This window comes from Scomber scombrus, chromosome 2, assembly GCF_963691925.1.
Source record: "Scomber scombrus chromosome 2, fScoSco1.1, whole genome shotgun sequence".
NCBI classification, from domain to species: Eukaryota; Metazoa; Chordata; class Actinopteri; order Scombriformes; family Scombridae; genus Scomber; species Scomber scombrus.
The window spans coordinates 171,797-187,755 of NC_084971.1; the positions used below are offsets into that span (position 1 = coordinate 171,797).

The 15,959-nt window shown below is 38.6% G+C and overlaps 1 protein-coding gene across 3 annotated transcripts in view; it reads right to left on the reverse strand.

Moving 5' to 3' along the window:
• The window catches only part of tmem176 (transmembrane protein 176), a 42,337-nt gene that overhangs the window by 6,622 nt on the left and 19,756 nt on the right, over positions 1-15,959 (reverse strand). For all 3 annotated transcript variants that reach the window (XM_062427242.1, XM_062427250.1, XM_062427234.1), the window contains one exon: positions 953-1,099. In XM_062427242.1, coding sequence (XP_062283226.1) covers positions 953-1,099 — 147 coding nt within the window. The remainder of the gene's footprint in view (positions 1-952; positions 1,100-15,959) is intronic.

Below are 15,959 nucleotides of genomic sequence, written 5' to 3' on the forward strand. Positions count from 1 at the left end.
AGGACCTATTATGCAAGCTCTATATTTTAATTTTTGACTCTACAAGAGCAGCTTTGTCATCATTCACGATTCAAGAAACTGTATCTTATAATGGCCCTTTATGTGGTTCCTCAGTTCAGCCTCTGTCTCTAATAGGCGGTCTTAGCTCCTGTCTTTTGAAGGCCCCCCTCCCGATGAGCCCACTCTGTTCTGATTGGCCCTTGGCAGGCTTCTTGATAGATATCCAGAAGCCTGCCAAGGGGCAGTCCTATAAAAGTCATGTTAAATTAGAGATTATGCAAACACACAAACCTTTCCTGCTTTACTACTTTATATTAAAAGCTTCTAGATGACAAAATAATAAGAGACTTTTATTGAGAAGTGAACTTCCGTGCGGTGTGTGGAGCAGATAATCCTTGGGCTGAAAGTGGCAAACAACAATGTAAACCAAGCATTCAGAGCAGTCTGAAGCAAGTGCTTTTTGCTAATAGGGATTACTTCGACATGCATACTTCATTGTTTGACACTTTTAACACAAACATTATAACATTATATACTGAAAATAAAGACTTATATAGCACTTTAAAATTGAGTGACTGTGATTGAAAAGGGAATGTCTAAATTGTTCATCAGATGTGGATGTAAACACCCCCAAAGTATAGTTGAGAATGAGCACTTTATCCTGGTAGTAGAGCTAACACCACAAAATGTCCCTGTCCCGGGCTACACTGTAGAGTCCTCATGGTTTTGCTGACCCCCTCCTCCCACACCATCAAAAAATACACACTTTGGTCCATGACAAATCTTTGCTGAACACAGACATGGTTCTGGAGAACTGAAGCTTGGAAATGAATGACTCCACAGCCACCTATCTTGTTAGCCCACCCAGAGAGTGTCTTAAGCCACTGTTTGCTGAATAGGTACATCACCAGTTGTTTCTGACAACTTGACATTCAGTGACACTAATACAAACCGTGGCATAGTGTTTCTCAATACAGCTGCCATGCATAATTTTGACACATGGCTCCTCAGGATTCTTGTCCATGTCCACAGAGTAGATGATCACAGCCACAACTGACAGCACAGTGGACACCACGCTCACTATCAAACACGCTCGCAACTGAAAAAGAAGAAAAACAAATTTTTCTTTTTAACCATCAGAGGGGGCAGCGGGGTAGTAGTAACATAAGCAGCAGATGAAATAAACATTAATCCATAGTGAAATAGGCTCTTAATAAACCATTCCATTGCTTCACACTAATGAATCATTAATGTACTCCTTCATTGACAAAGATCATTAGTGGTACTGGCACCAAAGGTGCAAAGCGCAACTCTTATACTTCTGCATACATATTATTCTTAACTTTTCATCCTCTTATTTTTAACCTTCCACCAAAAGTTCAGCACACTACTCCTCCCGGAGTTTTGGATCTAGTGTTGCCTCATGACTGGCTGACTTGTGTGCTATGACTTTTGGTAGTGATCTGACATATCGTAAAAGTCGCACCGGTGAATATGACGCCTATTTTGGGGGGTGTCATGTGGGGAAAACACTTTTCTATTACAGACTGTTTTTTTTGAATGTACCAGTAGTTATTCATTTATAAACACACATGTTTATATTCCAAAAATGTTCAATTTACTTTTATTTGAAACACAATCAAAACACACATATTACATCTGAAACAGTGTGTCAGGTTTATGGTTAATGGTCCAGTAATGATTTGCCTAACTGAACTGGACCGGTATATTAACTCAGACTGGGTTCGGATTAGACTATGAATTTCAATTAAACCTTAAAATAACACAGTAACTTTACATATTTGATACAGTGTGTAGCTGTATGCTTACTCCAGTCCCAAAAACTCTTCATCAGAGCTGTTGCTGTGCGCAAATATTGTGCCCAAGTCACATCTATTCTCACCAAGCTCAATGTGCTCTGACTCTGTGTCAGTCCCAGAGTAAAACAAAGCATCATCTTCTGATCCATCCAGTGGAAAAACAACAAAGTTAGTAAATGTTTTACTCTTAAAATCTGTGCTCATACTGTGTGTCTGTGCCACAGCTCAAAGCTGATCATCTATGCGCTTTTGCACATCTGCTGCTGTCAGTCGGGTCAGTTTGGTCTGTAAATACTGAAAATGTCTGAAATACTTCTGAACACACTGATTCAGCACCCACCGGTGAACCCGCCTGGTTTTGTTTTTTCTTTTTCCGTACAACATACAGCAGTAATGGCTCATCAGTAGCCTATCTATTTTCATTAGCTGTTAAAACAGCTGGAGAAGCATGCCTGACAACACTGTTTATAGGACATTATAGTTCATAAGTGTGGATCCTCATATCATTATCTTCACAGTTATAGTTATTGTTAAAAGTTATCATTCTTAGTGTGGACAGCCTTTTACATACCTATAATTATATCCACATCCAACCTCTCCCTGCATTTTACTGCTGTATAGGACACACCGGTGTATAAGACGCACCTTAACAGTGTTTTTTTGTATTCACAATAATACAAGTTGCGGAAAAATGTTGCTACTTTGACCTGCTGTATGGAGCTGTGTAAAGTTGCCAATAGGGATGTGACGAGATCTCGTACCACAAGATCTTACGAGATTAAAACATGACGATATTTCTCGTCGAGGTGAATACTATGTGACTATGGGATTTGTGTAATTTACTTTTATTTCTGTGTTTTTTATAGCAATATGACTTTGACAAAAACATGTCCCACTAAGAATAGTGCCAATCTTGAAAAATTAACCACATTTTCTTATTTAAAATAATCAGGGTTGACCATCTGAGGATGTTTTGCATGAATATAACTTTTTTTCATGTTTGTTTATAAATGTTATCAATTATTTGATTATATGCCCACAAAAGCATGTATCATCAGACAAGATTCTTATAATTTCAATTTTATATGAAACTCTGAAAAGATTATTTAAAATGTATAATACATATGTCAGATGAAAGAGTGGATTGAAAAAAAAAAAACCTATTAAAAATTTCAGCAATGTTTACTTTAATTTTGTGGTTGCCAAAACTGTCAGATATTTATAAATAAGCAATAAAATCAGACAACTATATGATCAGTTATACTCCTGAGGACACCCTTTCCATTCTACACATCTGATAAATGAAAGTCTATTTTCAATAATTTTTACATATTTATTGATGTTGCTGGTGTTGGGCCTAGACCAGGGGTCACCAACTATATTTGTCGGAGGGCCAGAATTTTTCCGAACAGACACCTTGGGGGCTGGACATTCAAATAAAATGAAAAATAGATCACATTTTGGCCTAAAACATTATTGTTTATTGATTCAGTTATTTAAATTTTTATTACAAAACTGAAGGCATTATTAGGCTCCTATCACCTATACCACAGTCAACCACCAGGAGTGATAGAGATATTCTGCCTCGATTTTGGGGCTGTCATATCCATCACTGGCTTCAACGCTAATACCCAGTGTCAAGATTAGTGGAAGGAAAAGGCCCCAAGCATCGATTTAACGCAGGTAAAACGGCACTCTCAAAGTCCATGAAACCTAAAGTTGATTTGGAAAACCGCCTCTTTAATGATCAATGGACTGATAAGTATGCATTCATCATGCCAACTTTTAGAAATGCGAAACCTGTATGCCTCATTTGCAGTGAAACAGTTGCTGTTGCTAAAGAATATAATCTGCAGCGTCACCACAACACGAAGCATGCAAGTTTCAAGGAGTCATATCCTGAGCCCGTCAGGGAAAAATTGCCACATTGAAATCTGCCTACTCCCGTGCCAGTGGAATTATTACTCAAGCTTTAACTGACCAAGAGAGGGTAACGTGTGCATCTCTACAGGCTGCCTGGGTGCTTTCCAAACATAACAGGCCATTTACTGAAGCTGATGTTTTTAAGGAGCATGGTTGTCACGATGAGTAGCGTGGATGGACCCAAAAATGCAGTTGTGCGTTTTTATCAGATATTTTGATTGCAAATATTTCCGAGAGAAGCTGCTGGCATTGCTTCCACTGAAAGACAACACCACTGGCGACATTATCTTTGGAAAACTGGAGGAATTTAAAAAAAAAGCATGGATTATGGATAATGTCAACCTGAGAGTGACAGATGGTGCACCGGTCATGACTGGCAATAACTGGGGTCTGGTGAGCAGAATAAAGACTGTCGCTCCTAAAACTAATGCACTGCACTTTATTATCCATCAAAGCGTGCTGTGCGCACAACTAAGCGGGGAGCATAAAGAGTTGATGGAGAGGGAATTCAAGCACGCAGCACAGCCTGTTCCACAAATTTGTGCTGGAATCTCAAGCTTCTCATGATGACCTGTTACTCCACAATGATGTGTGCTGGCTCAGTAAGGGCAAAGCACTGGAGCGCTTTGTTGAACTCAAAGTCCAAGTAGTGGATTTTTTGAAACAAAGTAAATCAAAAGCGGCAGCTGACCATCTCCGCATCATGCAAGACAGAGAATATATGTGCAACATTGCATTTTTAACAGACATTTTTTCCCATTTGAACACACTCAATCTCCTGCTACAAGGAAAAGAAAAATCTGTGGTGGATATGGTGGAAAAACTTGATGCCTTTTGGAACAAACTTGATCTGCGCCAGGTCCTAGGTCCTAGGGCAGGGGTATTCAATTAAAACAACCGAGGTGCAGTTACTCTTTTAATATGTATTTCTTTTAAAATTTTCTTAATAAGAGAAATGGTCATGTGACTGCCCTGCCAGTCACATGCCATGTCAGTGCCATTCTCTCTTTTTTTTTTTTTTTATTTAGTTTTTATTGACATTCTGTCACAAATATGACATGTATTTCCATTTCAAATATTCGTCACAAAATCAGCATAAATGTCTTTTTTCCAGTAATAAAAGAACACAGAAAACAAAACTAAAACATGAACATTTAGGGAGTTAGGTATGGTTACTGTTACATATACAGCCTATTTATCTCAGGTTAAGCAAGTCAAAGTCCGGTCTGCGTGGTGTGATATAGTCTATCCATTTCTTCCAGCGTGAAGTAAACAAGTCCTTCTTGTAATTCAGATCTGCAGTTAATTTCTCCATTCTGCATATATCCATCGTAATGTCCATCCACATGGTCAATGTTGGACTCTCATGTGAAAGCCATTTTCTCGTAAGTGCCTTTTTGCCTGCCACCAGCAAAATACTAAATAAATGTTTGTCTCTCTTTGTCCATCCTTCAGGCATGAGTCCAAAAAAAATAACTTTGCTTTGCAAGAGCAGGTGACTCCCAAAAATGTCTTGTATTGCCTTATTTATTTCCTTCCAATAATTTTTAATAACATGACATTCCCAGAAAACATGATAATGATTTGCATTCATATTTCCACAATTTCGCCAGCAGGCTGGGGAATTACCTTTATAGTGAGATTTTTGGTAAGGTGTAATAAAATATCTAATCAGGCTCTTCCAGCCAAACTCCTTCCAACTCTGTGAGCTGCTACACTTCCATTGATATTCCCAGATTATTCCCCATTCATCCTCTGACAAATCTATTCCTCCTTCCATTTCCCATTTTGTTTTAATGTACAGGGTTGAATGTGCTTTCTTGTTTATAAGCCCTTTATATAAACCTGAAATAATACCTCTATCTTTGTTCGCACCATAAGCCCTTTTAAATACATCTAACAGCTGTTTGCTCGATTCTGATATAAATATCAACTTGTTACTGATAAAATGTCTCAGCTGCAGGTAGCGGTAGAAGTCCTGTGCCTCTAGAGCATATTTCTCTTTAATTTGTTCAAAACTAAGTAGTGTATTTTCCTTTATTATCTTATATAAAGCTGTTAATCCTTTATTTGTCCATTCCTTGAAGCTCATATCTAATTTATTTGGAACAAATTGTGTGTCATATGCACACCATTTAAGGACCACAATATCCTCTTCTAATTTGTATTCTGTTATTACTGTTTTCCATATTTTAAGTGTCAACTTGAACCATGGGTTTTCTGTATTTTTTATAAATTCTTGAAGGCTGCTATCGGCTATAAGTGCTTGTATGGGAATGGAAGTCAGACCCTCTTCAATATTTTTCCACTGAGCATCGTAGGAAGGATTACACCAGCATATCATAGGTCTCAGTTGTGCTGCCCAGTAGTAATCTCTAAGGGAAGGAAGGCCCCATCCTCCTTTTGCTTTTGTCAATTGGAGGGTTTTAAATCGGATTCGAGGTCTCTTACCTTGCCATATGTATCTGGACAACATTTTGTCCCATTCATTAAATTGTTTTTGGCTTATTTCTATTGGTAAGGTTTGAAATAAGTACAGTAATTTGGGTAGAATGTTCATTTTAATTGAGTCTATTCTTGAACTGAAACTTAAGTATGGGATTAGATTCCATCTTCCTATATCCTCTTTAATTTTTTTTTGTATCGGTGAATAATTATATTGCAATAGTTCTGTGAGGTCCTTCGGTATTACTACCCCCAAATATTTAAAATATTATGTTTCCCATGCTAAATTATACTTACTCCTAATTTCACCTGGTGGCCTGTAGTTGTATTTAAGCAGTTGTGTTTTACTTATGTTAATTTTGTATCCTGATAGTCGGCCAAAGTATTCAAATGACTGCATTAGTTTGGGTAGGGAATTTGTTGGTTGACCCAGAAAAATCAAAATATCATCCGCGTAGCAGGCCAATTTGTGCTCTTTACCCTGAATGTTAATACCTATTATTTCTTTGTTTTGTCTTATATATTGGGTTAATGATTATAAATATAATGCAAATAAAAGTGGTGAACATGCGCATCCTTGCCTTGTGCCCCTTTCCAAGATTATACTATTTGATAAGCTGCCGTTTACTTTAATTCTAGCACTGGGTTTATTATATAATGCTTGTATTGTTTTAATTATAGTTTCGTGTAGGCCAAATTTATGTAAAACTCGATAAAGGAAACTCCAATTCACTGAGTCGAAGGCCTTTTCCGCATCAATACTGATTACTATAGCTGCTATTTTATTCTTTTGGATATGATTAATTATATGTAATGTTCGTCGTATATTATCTTGCGTTTGGCGATCTCGAATAAAACCTGTTTGGTCATTATGTATCAGATTAGGTAAGAATATTTCTAGTCGTCTAGCCATAATAGATGTAAATAGCCTGTAATCTATGTTGAGAACCGATATAGGTCTATATGATCCACACTCTAATTTATCTTTATTTTCTTTTGGAATAGCGGATATTATTGCTTCCTTCCAACTGGGTGGTGTTTGTGCTTTCTTTAGAGCCCAATTCAAAGTAGGAAGCATCACCGGTATTAACTCTTCTTTCAGTTCCTTATACCATTCGGCTGTATAGCCGTCTGATCCTGGTGATTTATTTGATTTGAGTTTACTTATTGCTATTTTTAGTTCTTTTTCTGTTATGTCCTCAATCATTATTTTATTCTGTTCTTCATCTAACACTGGTAATTCCAGAGAATCCAAGAATGTATCTATTTCAGCTATGCTGCCTCCTGCCTTTTTAGTGTAGAGAGTCTTATAAAATGTTTCAAATGCTCCCAGAATTTCGTTTAATTTATTTTTTGTTGTTTTAGTCACTGGGTCTTTGATTTTATGAATTGTGTTCTGTGCTATTTTCTTTTTAAGTTTCCAGGCCAAAACTTTCATTGATTTAGATCCGCCTTCGTAGTATCTTTGTTTAAGAAACATCAGATTTTTTTTTATTTCATGCGTTGTCAAATTATTCATTTCGTTTCTTGTTTTCATGATTTCCTCCAATAGAGCCTGTGTTGTTTTTTCTTTATGTTTTTTCTCTAATTCTTTTAATTTATTTTGTAATTCTCCCAGTTTCTCATTTCTCATCTTTTTTTTATAGGAGGATATGGCTATAATTTTACCTCTCAGGACAGCCTTTAGGGCATCCCACAGAATGGGAGGGGATACATCCCCCTTGTCATTCATGTCTAAATAGAAATGGATCTCTCTTTTCATCTGTTCTTTAAAGTGAGGATCATTGAGCAGGCTTGAATTTAGTTTCCAGTTGTTCATTTTTGGTTGTAGGTTTAGATCTACAGACAGGTTTATAGGCGCATGATCACTTAAATCTATTGTCCCAATTTCACATGTGTTTATTTTATCTTTGTCTCTTCCAAATATTAGAAAATAATCTATTCTTGTGTATAATGAATGGGGTGAGGAGTAATGGGTATAATCCCTTTGATTGGGATGCAAATCTCTCCATATATCAATTAAACCGACCTCCTCAAATAATGTATTAATTTTCTTAACCATTGACTTCGTATTCTGTGATTTCCCATTGGAAGTATCTAGTTTTGGTTGTAGATGTATGTTTAAATCTCCCCCACAGATTAGAAGGCCTATTGTCTCTGATACCATCATATTAACAACTTTCTTGAAGAAATGGATATCACTTCCAGGTGGCGCGTATATATTTAGCAGTGTTATTGGTTCTCCCTCGATGTTTCCTCTTACTAATATAAATCGTCCCTCCCTATCACTTATCTCAGATATTTTTTCAAAGTGTACTTTGCTTGATAGAAGGATAGCGACTCCTCTCCTTCGTCCAAATTTATAAGAAGAGGAAAACACGCTTGTAAAACCCATTCTTTTTAATTTCTCATGTTCCTTAAAGTCCAGGTGGGTTTCTTGTAGATATACTATTTGTGCTTGTTCTTTTCTCATTTTAGTTATTATCTTATTACGTTTTATTGGATTTAACAAGCCGTTTACATTATATGAAGTAATTTTTATCTTGCCACTAGCCATAATCTATTTGTCTGGATGCTTTTGAAATAGCATAACCTGGTGCAATCCATACACTCCCTGAACATAAATAAACAACCGTTATATGAACATTAGAGCTGTATAGAACGACAGCTGTAGAAAGAACCTTAAGTTGTCTTTGAACAGATACAGAATATAAAGAAAATATGTTGACTTCCAACTGTGGGGTCATCAATATGACCCTTAGCAAGCCCCGATGAAAGGGGGGCTTTGAGGGGGGGCCTCTCTCACCTGTAGGTGAGAAAGGGCCTTCATGTGCTGTCTGACCGCTGTCCATTCTTTTCACAGCACAGATAGAACACCCGACGATTTTAATTGTCTCTGTTGCCACATATACTTCCTATCTTTAAGATAAAGAAATCCCTTATGCGTCTCACCATAACTGTCTCTTCGGGGACATCTTAAAAAAATAAAATAAAAATAAAAAACATCTCACCGTCGGTCCTCATAATATGTCAGTTTTTCGCGTCCTGTAATCACTCATGTTCCTGTCGTCTGAATGCTTGAAGTCTCTCCTTGTAGTCTCGGGTCCGATCTTTATTCACCTGGCCCCTGGTCTTTCTGGCTGTGCGCCACGAGAGATGTCGGATCTGTTCCAGAAAAGTCACCGGGCGTTTGATGACCGTTACCGGGAATCCCCTCTTTGCCATGTCGCTGGTCGCCTCCTCCACCGAGCCGTATAACACAGTTCCCTCCGGATAAAATACTCTCATCCTTACTGAGAACGGGGTTTGGAAGCGGATTTTCTTCTCCTTTAACACAGATTTCACCTCTGCATATTCCTTCCGTTGCTTCAAAACTTCAGGTGCATAATCATGATCCAGGTTAACTTTGTTTCCCTGATACTCAAACCCACGTTTCTGCCAGGCTAGTTTTAATATTTCTTCTTTTGTTCTGAAGCTGGCCATTTTGGCAACGATGGATCGTGGCGCCGCATTTGGTGGGGGCTTTGGCACCAAAGCGCGGTGCGCTCTCTCAACTCGTAACTCAGCTGATTCGGGCAACTCCAGTTTATGCCTTAGTAAACGCTCCACAAAAACAACCATTGATGGTGCGTCGTCTTCCGATCCCTCTTTGACACCGTGTATTCTAATATTTTCTCTTCTGGATCGTCCCTCCAGGTCCGTCAGCTTGGCATCCATTTCAGTTTGCAGTTTAAGCATTTCAATTACTGCTTCCTCATTAGTTTGTATTCGAGTTTCGGTGTCTTTGATTCTTTCCTCAGCTTCTCCCACTCTTGTGTTTGTCTTATGTATTTCCTCCCGGATTCCCTTCAGTTGCGTTTCATTGTCTTTTCTAAATTCCCTCAGTTCTCTGAGTATCAGCTGACCTAGGTCCAGACTTGCGTCGCTAGCTTGTTCTCCTTCGTCTGTTAGCATGTCGTTGTCCTCTACGGCGCTGCTAGCAGGCGATGTCTGGTCGTCTCCGTCTCTCTCTTCTAGCTCACTCTGTGTAGTTTTCTTTTTGCTTTTGGTTCTTGGCATCTTAAGCCCCTTACTTTATCTTTACTTTGGTAGTAGTCTTTACGAATTCGAGTCGTTGTGGGCTGTTTTTATCTCAAACGTCGGGAGCACGTTCTCCTATGCTGCCATCCTCTTTCGCGCCAAACCGGAAGTCCGTCAGTGCCATTCTCATGCAGTTATGTAGATGTTCATAGGTGAGTCTGTAACGGTACTTGTTTTTGATAATGTTCATAGTGGAAAAAGCTGACTCACAGCTGTAAGTTGATCCAAACATGGTCAAGGTGTGCAGTGCTACTTTGGTTAGACCAGGGAAAACAGTCTCAGACAGTCTGTAGCCAGAAAGTAGCAGGGTATCAAAATGCTCTCTTAATGCATCATTTCCTTGCAGATCAATGAGCTCAAGCTGTAGAGATCCCACATGTGCCCACTTGAATGTCTGTGTCTCCTCCTTTGAAAATCCTCTGACTTCTCTAAGGAGGAAAGGATTCTGGATTAGCAGGAGGTGCTACTGCCCATGGCTGAAGCTGTCAAACCTTTTACTGAAGTTTCCAATCAGCTTGTTTATGAAGTCAACATAGGGAGAAACATCTCTCTCACCCTGAATCTGTTCCTGCAGTTTTGGGAGGTGTGTAGCCTACACTCTCCTTCAAGATCTTCTTTGAAAATGTCCAGCTTCCTCTGGAAAGAGCTAAAAGTTGTCATCAAATCGGCAACTGAATTGTTCTGTCCCTGCAGCTTTAAATTGAGCCTATTAGGTGTGATGTAATATCAACCAAAAAGCAACCATATCCATTTTGTGCTCATCTTGCAGAAAAAGTGAAAACTGTGTTGCTCTCTGACTCCTGAGCTTCTCTAAGAAAGCTGCTATTTCTTTTTGAATAGAATAGATGAGATAAACATCTCAGTGCATTGCCTTTACTCAGCCACCTCACATTGTTGTGCAGTAGTAGGTGATTGGCATTTGCCTCAACATCTTCCAGGAATTCTCTCAGGAGGTGATGCTGAAGGGATGAGGAGGTCCTAAGGAAGTTGATGAGTTTCATCATTGTGTTCATTACTTCAGCAAAATCTTTTCTGGTTGCTGTTGAAGTTGACATCGGGATTTGCTTGATTTTTTCACACAACTTGTCTTTTTGTTTTCCTTCAAATAATGTCTCAGCAACGGCGTTCAAGCTTCACAACTGTCCCATCACTAAATGTTTTTTTTATGTTGCCCCAGAATCCACGATACATTTAGTGAACATTCGTTTGCACGTTGCTGGGCTGTAAATGAATGCGTGATGAGTCAGGTAGATCTATTATACTGGGCTTGCAGTTCGGTTATTTTGCATGCCCTCAGCTCGGACTTCAGTGGATAACTTTGTTTTGTAGCGGCGCTTTATGTTGCCGCTTTTGATTAATGCCATGTTTTCGGAGCATGTGAGGCACACTGGTTTGGAACTGCCTGCCGGAAGAATGAACATAAATGTATCCGTCCATTCATCTTTAAAACAACGGTTTTCCGCATCAACCTTCATTCTCTTGGAGCAAGTCATGCTGTCGTCACTGTCTCTCTCTTTTCTCTTGCTCTCTCTGGTGCACTGGCCACACAGGGCGGCTGTGGCTCAGGAGATAGAGCAGTCGTCCTCCAATTGGAAGGTTGGCAGTTCGATTCCCAGTTCCTCCAGTCCACATGTCGATGTGTCCTTGGGCAAGACACTTAACCCCAAATTGCTCAAATTGGCGCCGTCCCAGGTTGCTGCATGTAGCCGCAGCTCCCGTCGAGATGCTGCTACACTGTAATTTCCCAGCTTGGGATCAATAAAGTATTTCCAAATGCTTTGATTGGCTAAATTGAGTGAAGCTATTGTCGTATTAACCTTCGGAAAAAAATAATGCTCCATGAAAATGATCTCTTCTCGTGAATTTATTAGAGATTGGTCGCGGGTCCAGACAGAACCATCACTAAGTCCGGGTCAGGACAGAGGTCTGCCATTTGGTTATGTGTGCTCTAGGGCTTATAGTTCTTGCGAAATTCACTATTCGATATTCCCCCTTTTTTTTTTTACTTGACTCTTTGAACGAACAACTGCACAAGAGTTCCTATGTGTGCATGCACAAATGGCAAATAAAGTTCTTGAATCTTGAATCCTTTGGACACAAAACACATTGTTACTGTATCTTCTACAGCTTCATTAAAAGACCCCGTTGTTCAACTAGAATTAATCATGTGCTAGTTGGGGACCAAGAGACAATCCTCTTTCTGAGCATCAATTTTACATAGTTAAGTTAGTTAATTTAGAATTTAACCAGATATTTCTTCAAAGACGCGGGAAGTGAGAGGGGTTACATGCAGAGGATGTGGGTTACATGGTTACTTCGAAAACCCAAATCTAGGCTAACAAAGAAACAACTACTAGCCCAGTATTCCAACATCCGCAAACGGTAACTGCTATCACAACTAGAGATGAGGTACAACAAACATGCTACGGCAAGAGGGAGTCAGGACGACAGGTCAGAGGGGGATAACATCATCACCCCCACACTCCGAGATTGGGTACCAAGCCCCAAGTAACTACAACACAGAGACCCTTAACACAAGGGCGACTGACCTGAGATTGAGAATAATGACTAAACTGAGCTGAGCATCCTCATGGACGATTACCACGCCTAAATGACAAATAACCCTGTGAAGATCTGCTAGAGGATGTGAACGCAGCGCTACGTTATATCACTACTAGGACCATAACTGAGACCAATCAGCTGATATACAGCACAGCTACAGTGATCCTAGAGATGCTTGACTATAGGATGAACACCATAAGCCATAAAGTAGCCATCAAAAATCAGTAGATTAATTTAATATGAATATACTAATAGTCAATCTCTATACTTTTAGCTTTTTAATAACTTCTAATATGTGACCTGGGACCAAACACTTCCTTTGGATGTAATTATAAAATGTACCCATCATTTAGTTAGATCAAAGTAGATCTACTCTGTTAAAAATTCAGTCAAATTTGACCATCTGCACTGCTCTTATTGTAACACAAAAAATGCATACATGCAAACATTTTGTTTATCGCTGTTTATCATTCACAAAGCTAGCATTTGTTTCAGAAATATAATCCAGAGCCTTTCACAGAAAATTACCAAATGAGATATATATTGTTGTATATGTAGTATGTTGTACAAAATCTGATGTACTCTAAAGAAAAGATTGTGGGCTTTCCAGTAATATGTCATTTGATATGCTGGGATGTCGGGAACATACTACTTTCATAATAATATCCTTACAAATTAGATTCCAAGCTAGTAAAATTTGCTGATTAAATAAAGAGATTTAAAAAAAAAAAAAAAGAGGGAATTTTGTCAACATTATAATTACATAACAGTAAAAAATTTAGACTACCAATTGAAGAAAAGACACAGTTGGGAATAAAAGACGCTTTAGTGAATAATTCTATGAAACTGATAGCGAGAGGTATTTGAGAGCTATCCTTTAAAAAAAGGTTGTGTCGTCTGCCATCTCACTAATAAAGATGGTTCTGTCTGCAATGAAAATGCCCTGAAGATTGCTATTTTATGTATTTATATAAGAGTTGGGGCGGCAAGTACAAAGCAATAGGGAGATATTGGGCATTCCTTTCGGACGCCACGCTCACATCAGATCTGGATGAAGACCCGTTTTTGACCTTAATAAAGCAATTGCAAATGCATTATTGTATAAAGTTTTAATCACACCACAAAAAAACTCTCCAAAGCCGAACTATTTTAAAACATGGTACAGGAAGTTATGTTCAACTGTATCGAAATAATAATAATAATTATCATTGACACACAAACACACACACACACGCCCAGTCACTCTCTACAGCTCACTCTTGCTTGCTCAATCCAGATTTCGGGAGATTGTGTCTCATTTGCGGGCGTCAAGGAGCCGCTATCAATATGCGGGAGACTCCTGGAACTTCTGGGAGAGTTGGGATGTCTGCATGTGTTTTTACTATAAAGTAGCCTGGGCTATTCCAAGTGTTTTCAGTTTCATCCATTTTTTTTAGGGTCTGAAGTGTATTTCACATTTTAGCTGCCAAGCTCCGCTGCCTTATACCCTCTCTAACTCTGGTCCTGCACTGTGCTCAGTGTGCTGTGTGAGGGGGGGAGTGGCCAGCGGCTAGAGCGGCAGCAGCAAATGTTTGCTTCTTTTACCCATATATTTATCTATATCTTTTACATTTATTATCCAAACAACGTCAAACTTGGCACTGCACTTACTTGTGCCTTTAGCAAGACACCTGTCACGTTTGAAATCAATCGGATGAAGGGTTCGAGAGATATGCGGATAACAGACAGACAGACAGACGTTCCTGTAATTTATAGATAGATGTGTCTATTATACATAAATCCTGATTGAATTTCTTCTATTATAGACTCCAATACAGTTTTGACTCTTATGGCAGAATCATGGCCAATAATTTATAATCATTATTCAGGTTCTGGCTGATTTGCTCTCATTAAACACCTGTAACAGAAAAGGGGCAATCTGCAGGGAAAATGTCTTATAGAATTCAGATGATAAATCATCTATTCCAGGAGATTTATTGTCTTTCAGAAATGTTATGCAATAATTTACCTCTGCTGGGGTTAATGGGCGATCACAGTAAATACTATCTAGCTTGATAAGTTGAGGAGTGTTCTGTAGAGAATTTAAGAATATCAGAGTATCATTTTCAGAGTATTTTAATGCATATAATTGTCTAGAAAAGGAGGTGCAAAAGTTAGATATAGGCTTTGGGTCATCAGAAATATTCTCATTAATCGTTAATATATTGAACGCGTTATGTTTTGCATGGTGTTACCATTTTGGCCAAATGTGAAGAGTTATGTTCCCCCTTCTCTAACCATTGTTTCCAGGATCTAATGAAAGCTACTTCTGCTCTCCTCTTATACATTTAATCTAATCTTTCTTGTAGATTTGACATTTCTATTTTGTCCTCCTCTCTTAAGTTATTAATTGTGAAATTTTAGTTTTGACTTCCTCATGTTTATGTAGAAAATTGTTCAGTTTCCAGTAATTAGCTTTGCAATCATGACTAGAGGGAAATAAATTGATAGAAATGTAGATAGTTTTGTGATCACTTGAGGGGCAGGGAAGAATGTTTACTAAGATGCTCTTTGAAGCTTTTAGAAACCAAACAAAAGTCCAATCAAGATAGCCCAGTGTTATCTTTGTTATTCCAAGTGAATGTTGCTACATCTGGGAATATAACTCTCTACGTCTCCTTAGTTATATCCAATGTTGGAATGTATTACACATTACGCGTAGTAATGAATTACATTACTTAATAACTCCCTGTGGGAATTAATTACACTACTAGTTACACTACTTTTGCGTTACTCCTTAGCAACGCCAGTGATGTTATGTAAAAATAACATATCACAAGACTGGACGGGCTGAAGAGCCCCTACACGGACACACTACATGGCATTTCTATCCTGACACAACCCCAGTCCAGGTAGCTCACCAAAGTTTTCCTGTCTGATGACGGCTGTCCATTCACTATTATATTTACTTGCTGAGTTTGTTTCTGAAAGGCAGAGCAACACACAAGCTTTGGCTGCTTGTTTGGGGTCTGCATACACTCAGCTTGAGCATCACAGTGTGTCCATGAGTGTTTCGGCAGTTGTTATCTCATGCAGGTGGCTATCTATCAATCTGGGAATTAAGAATTACATTATTCCTCATCAGACCTT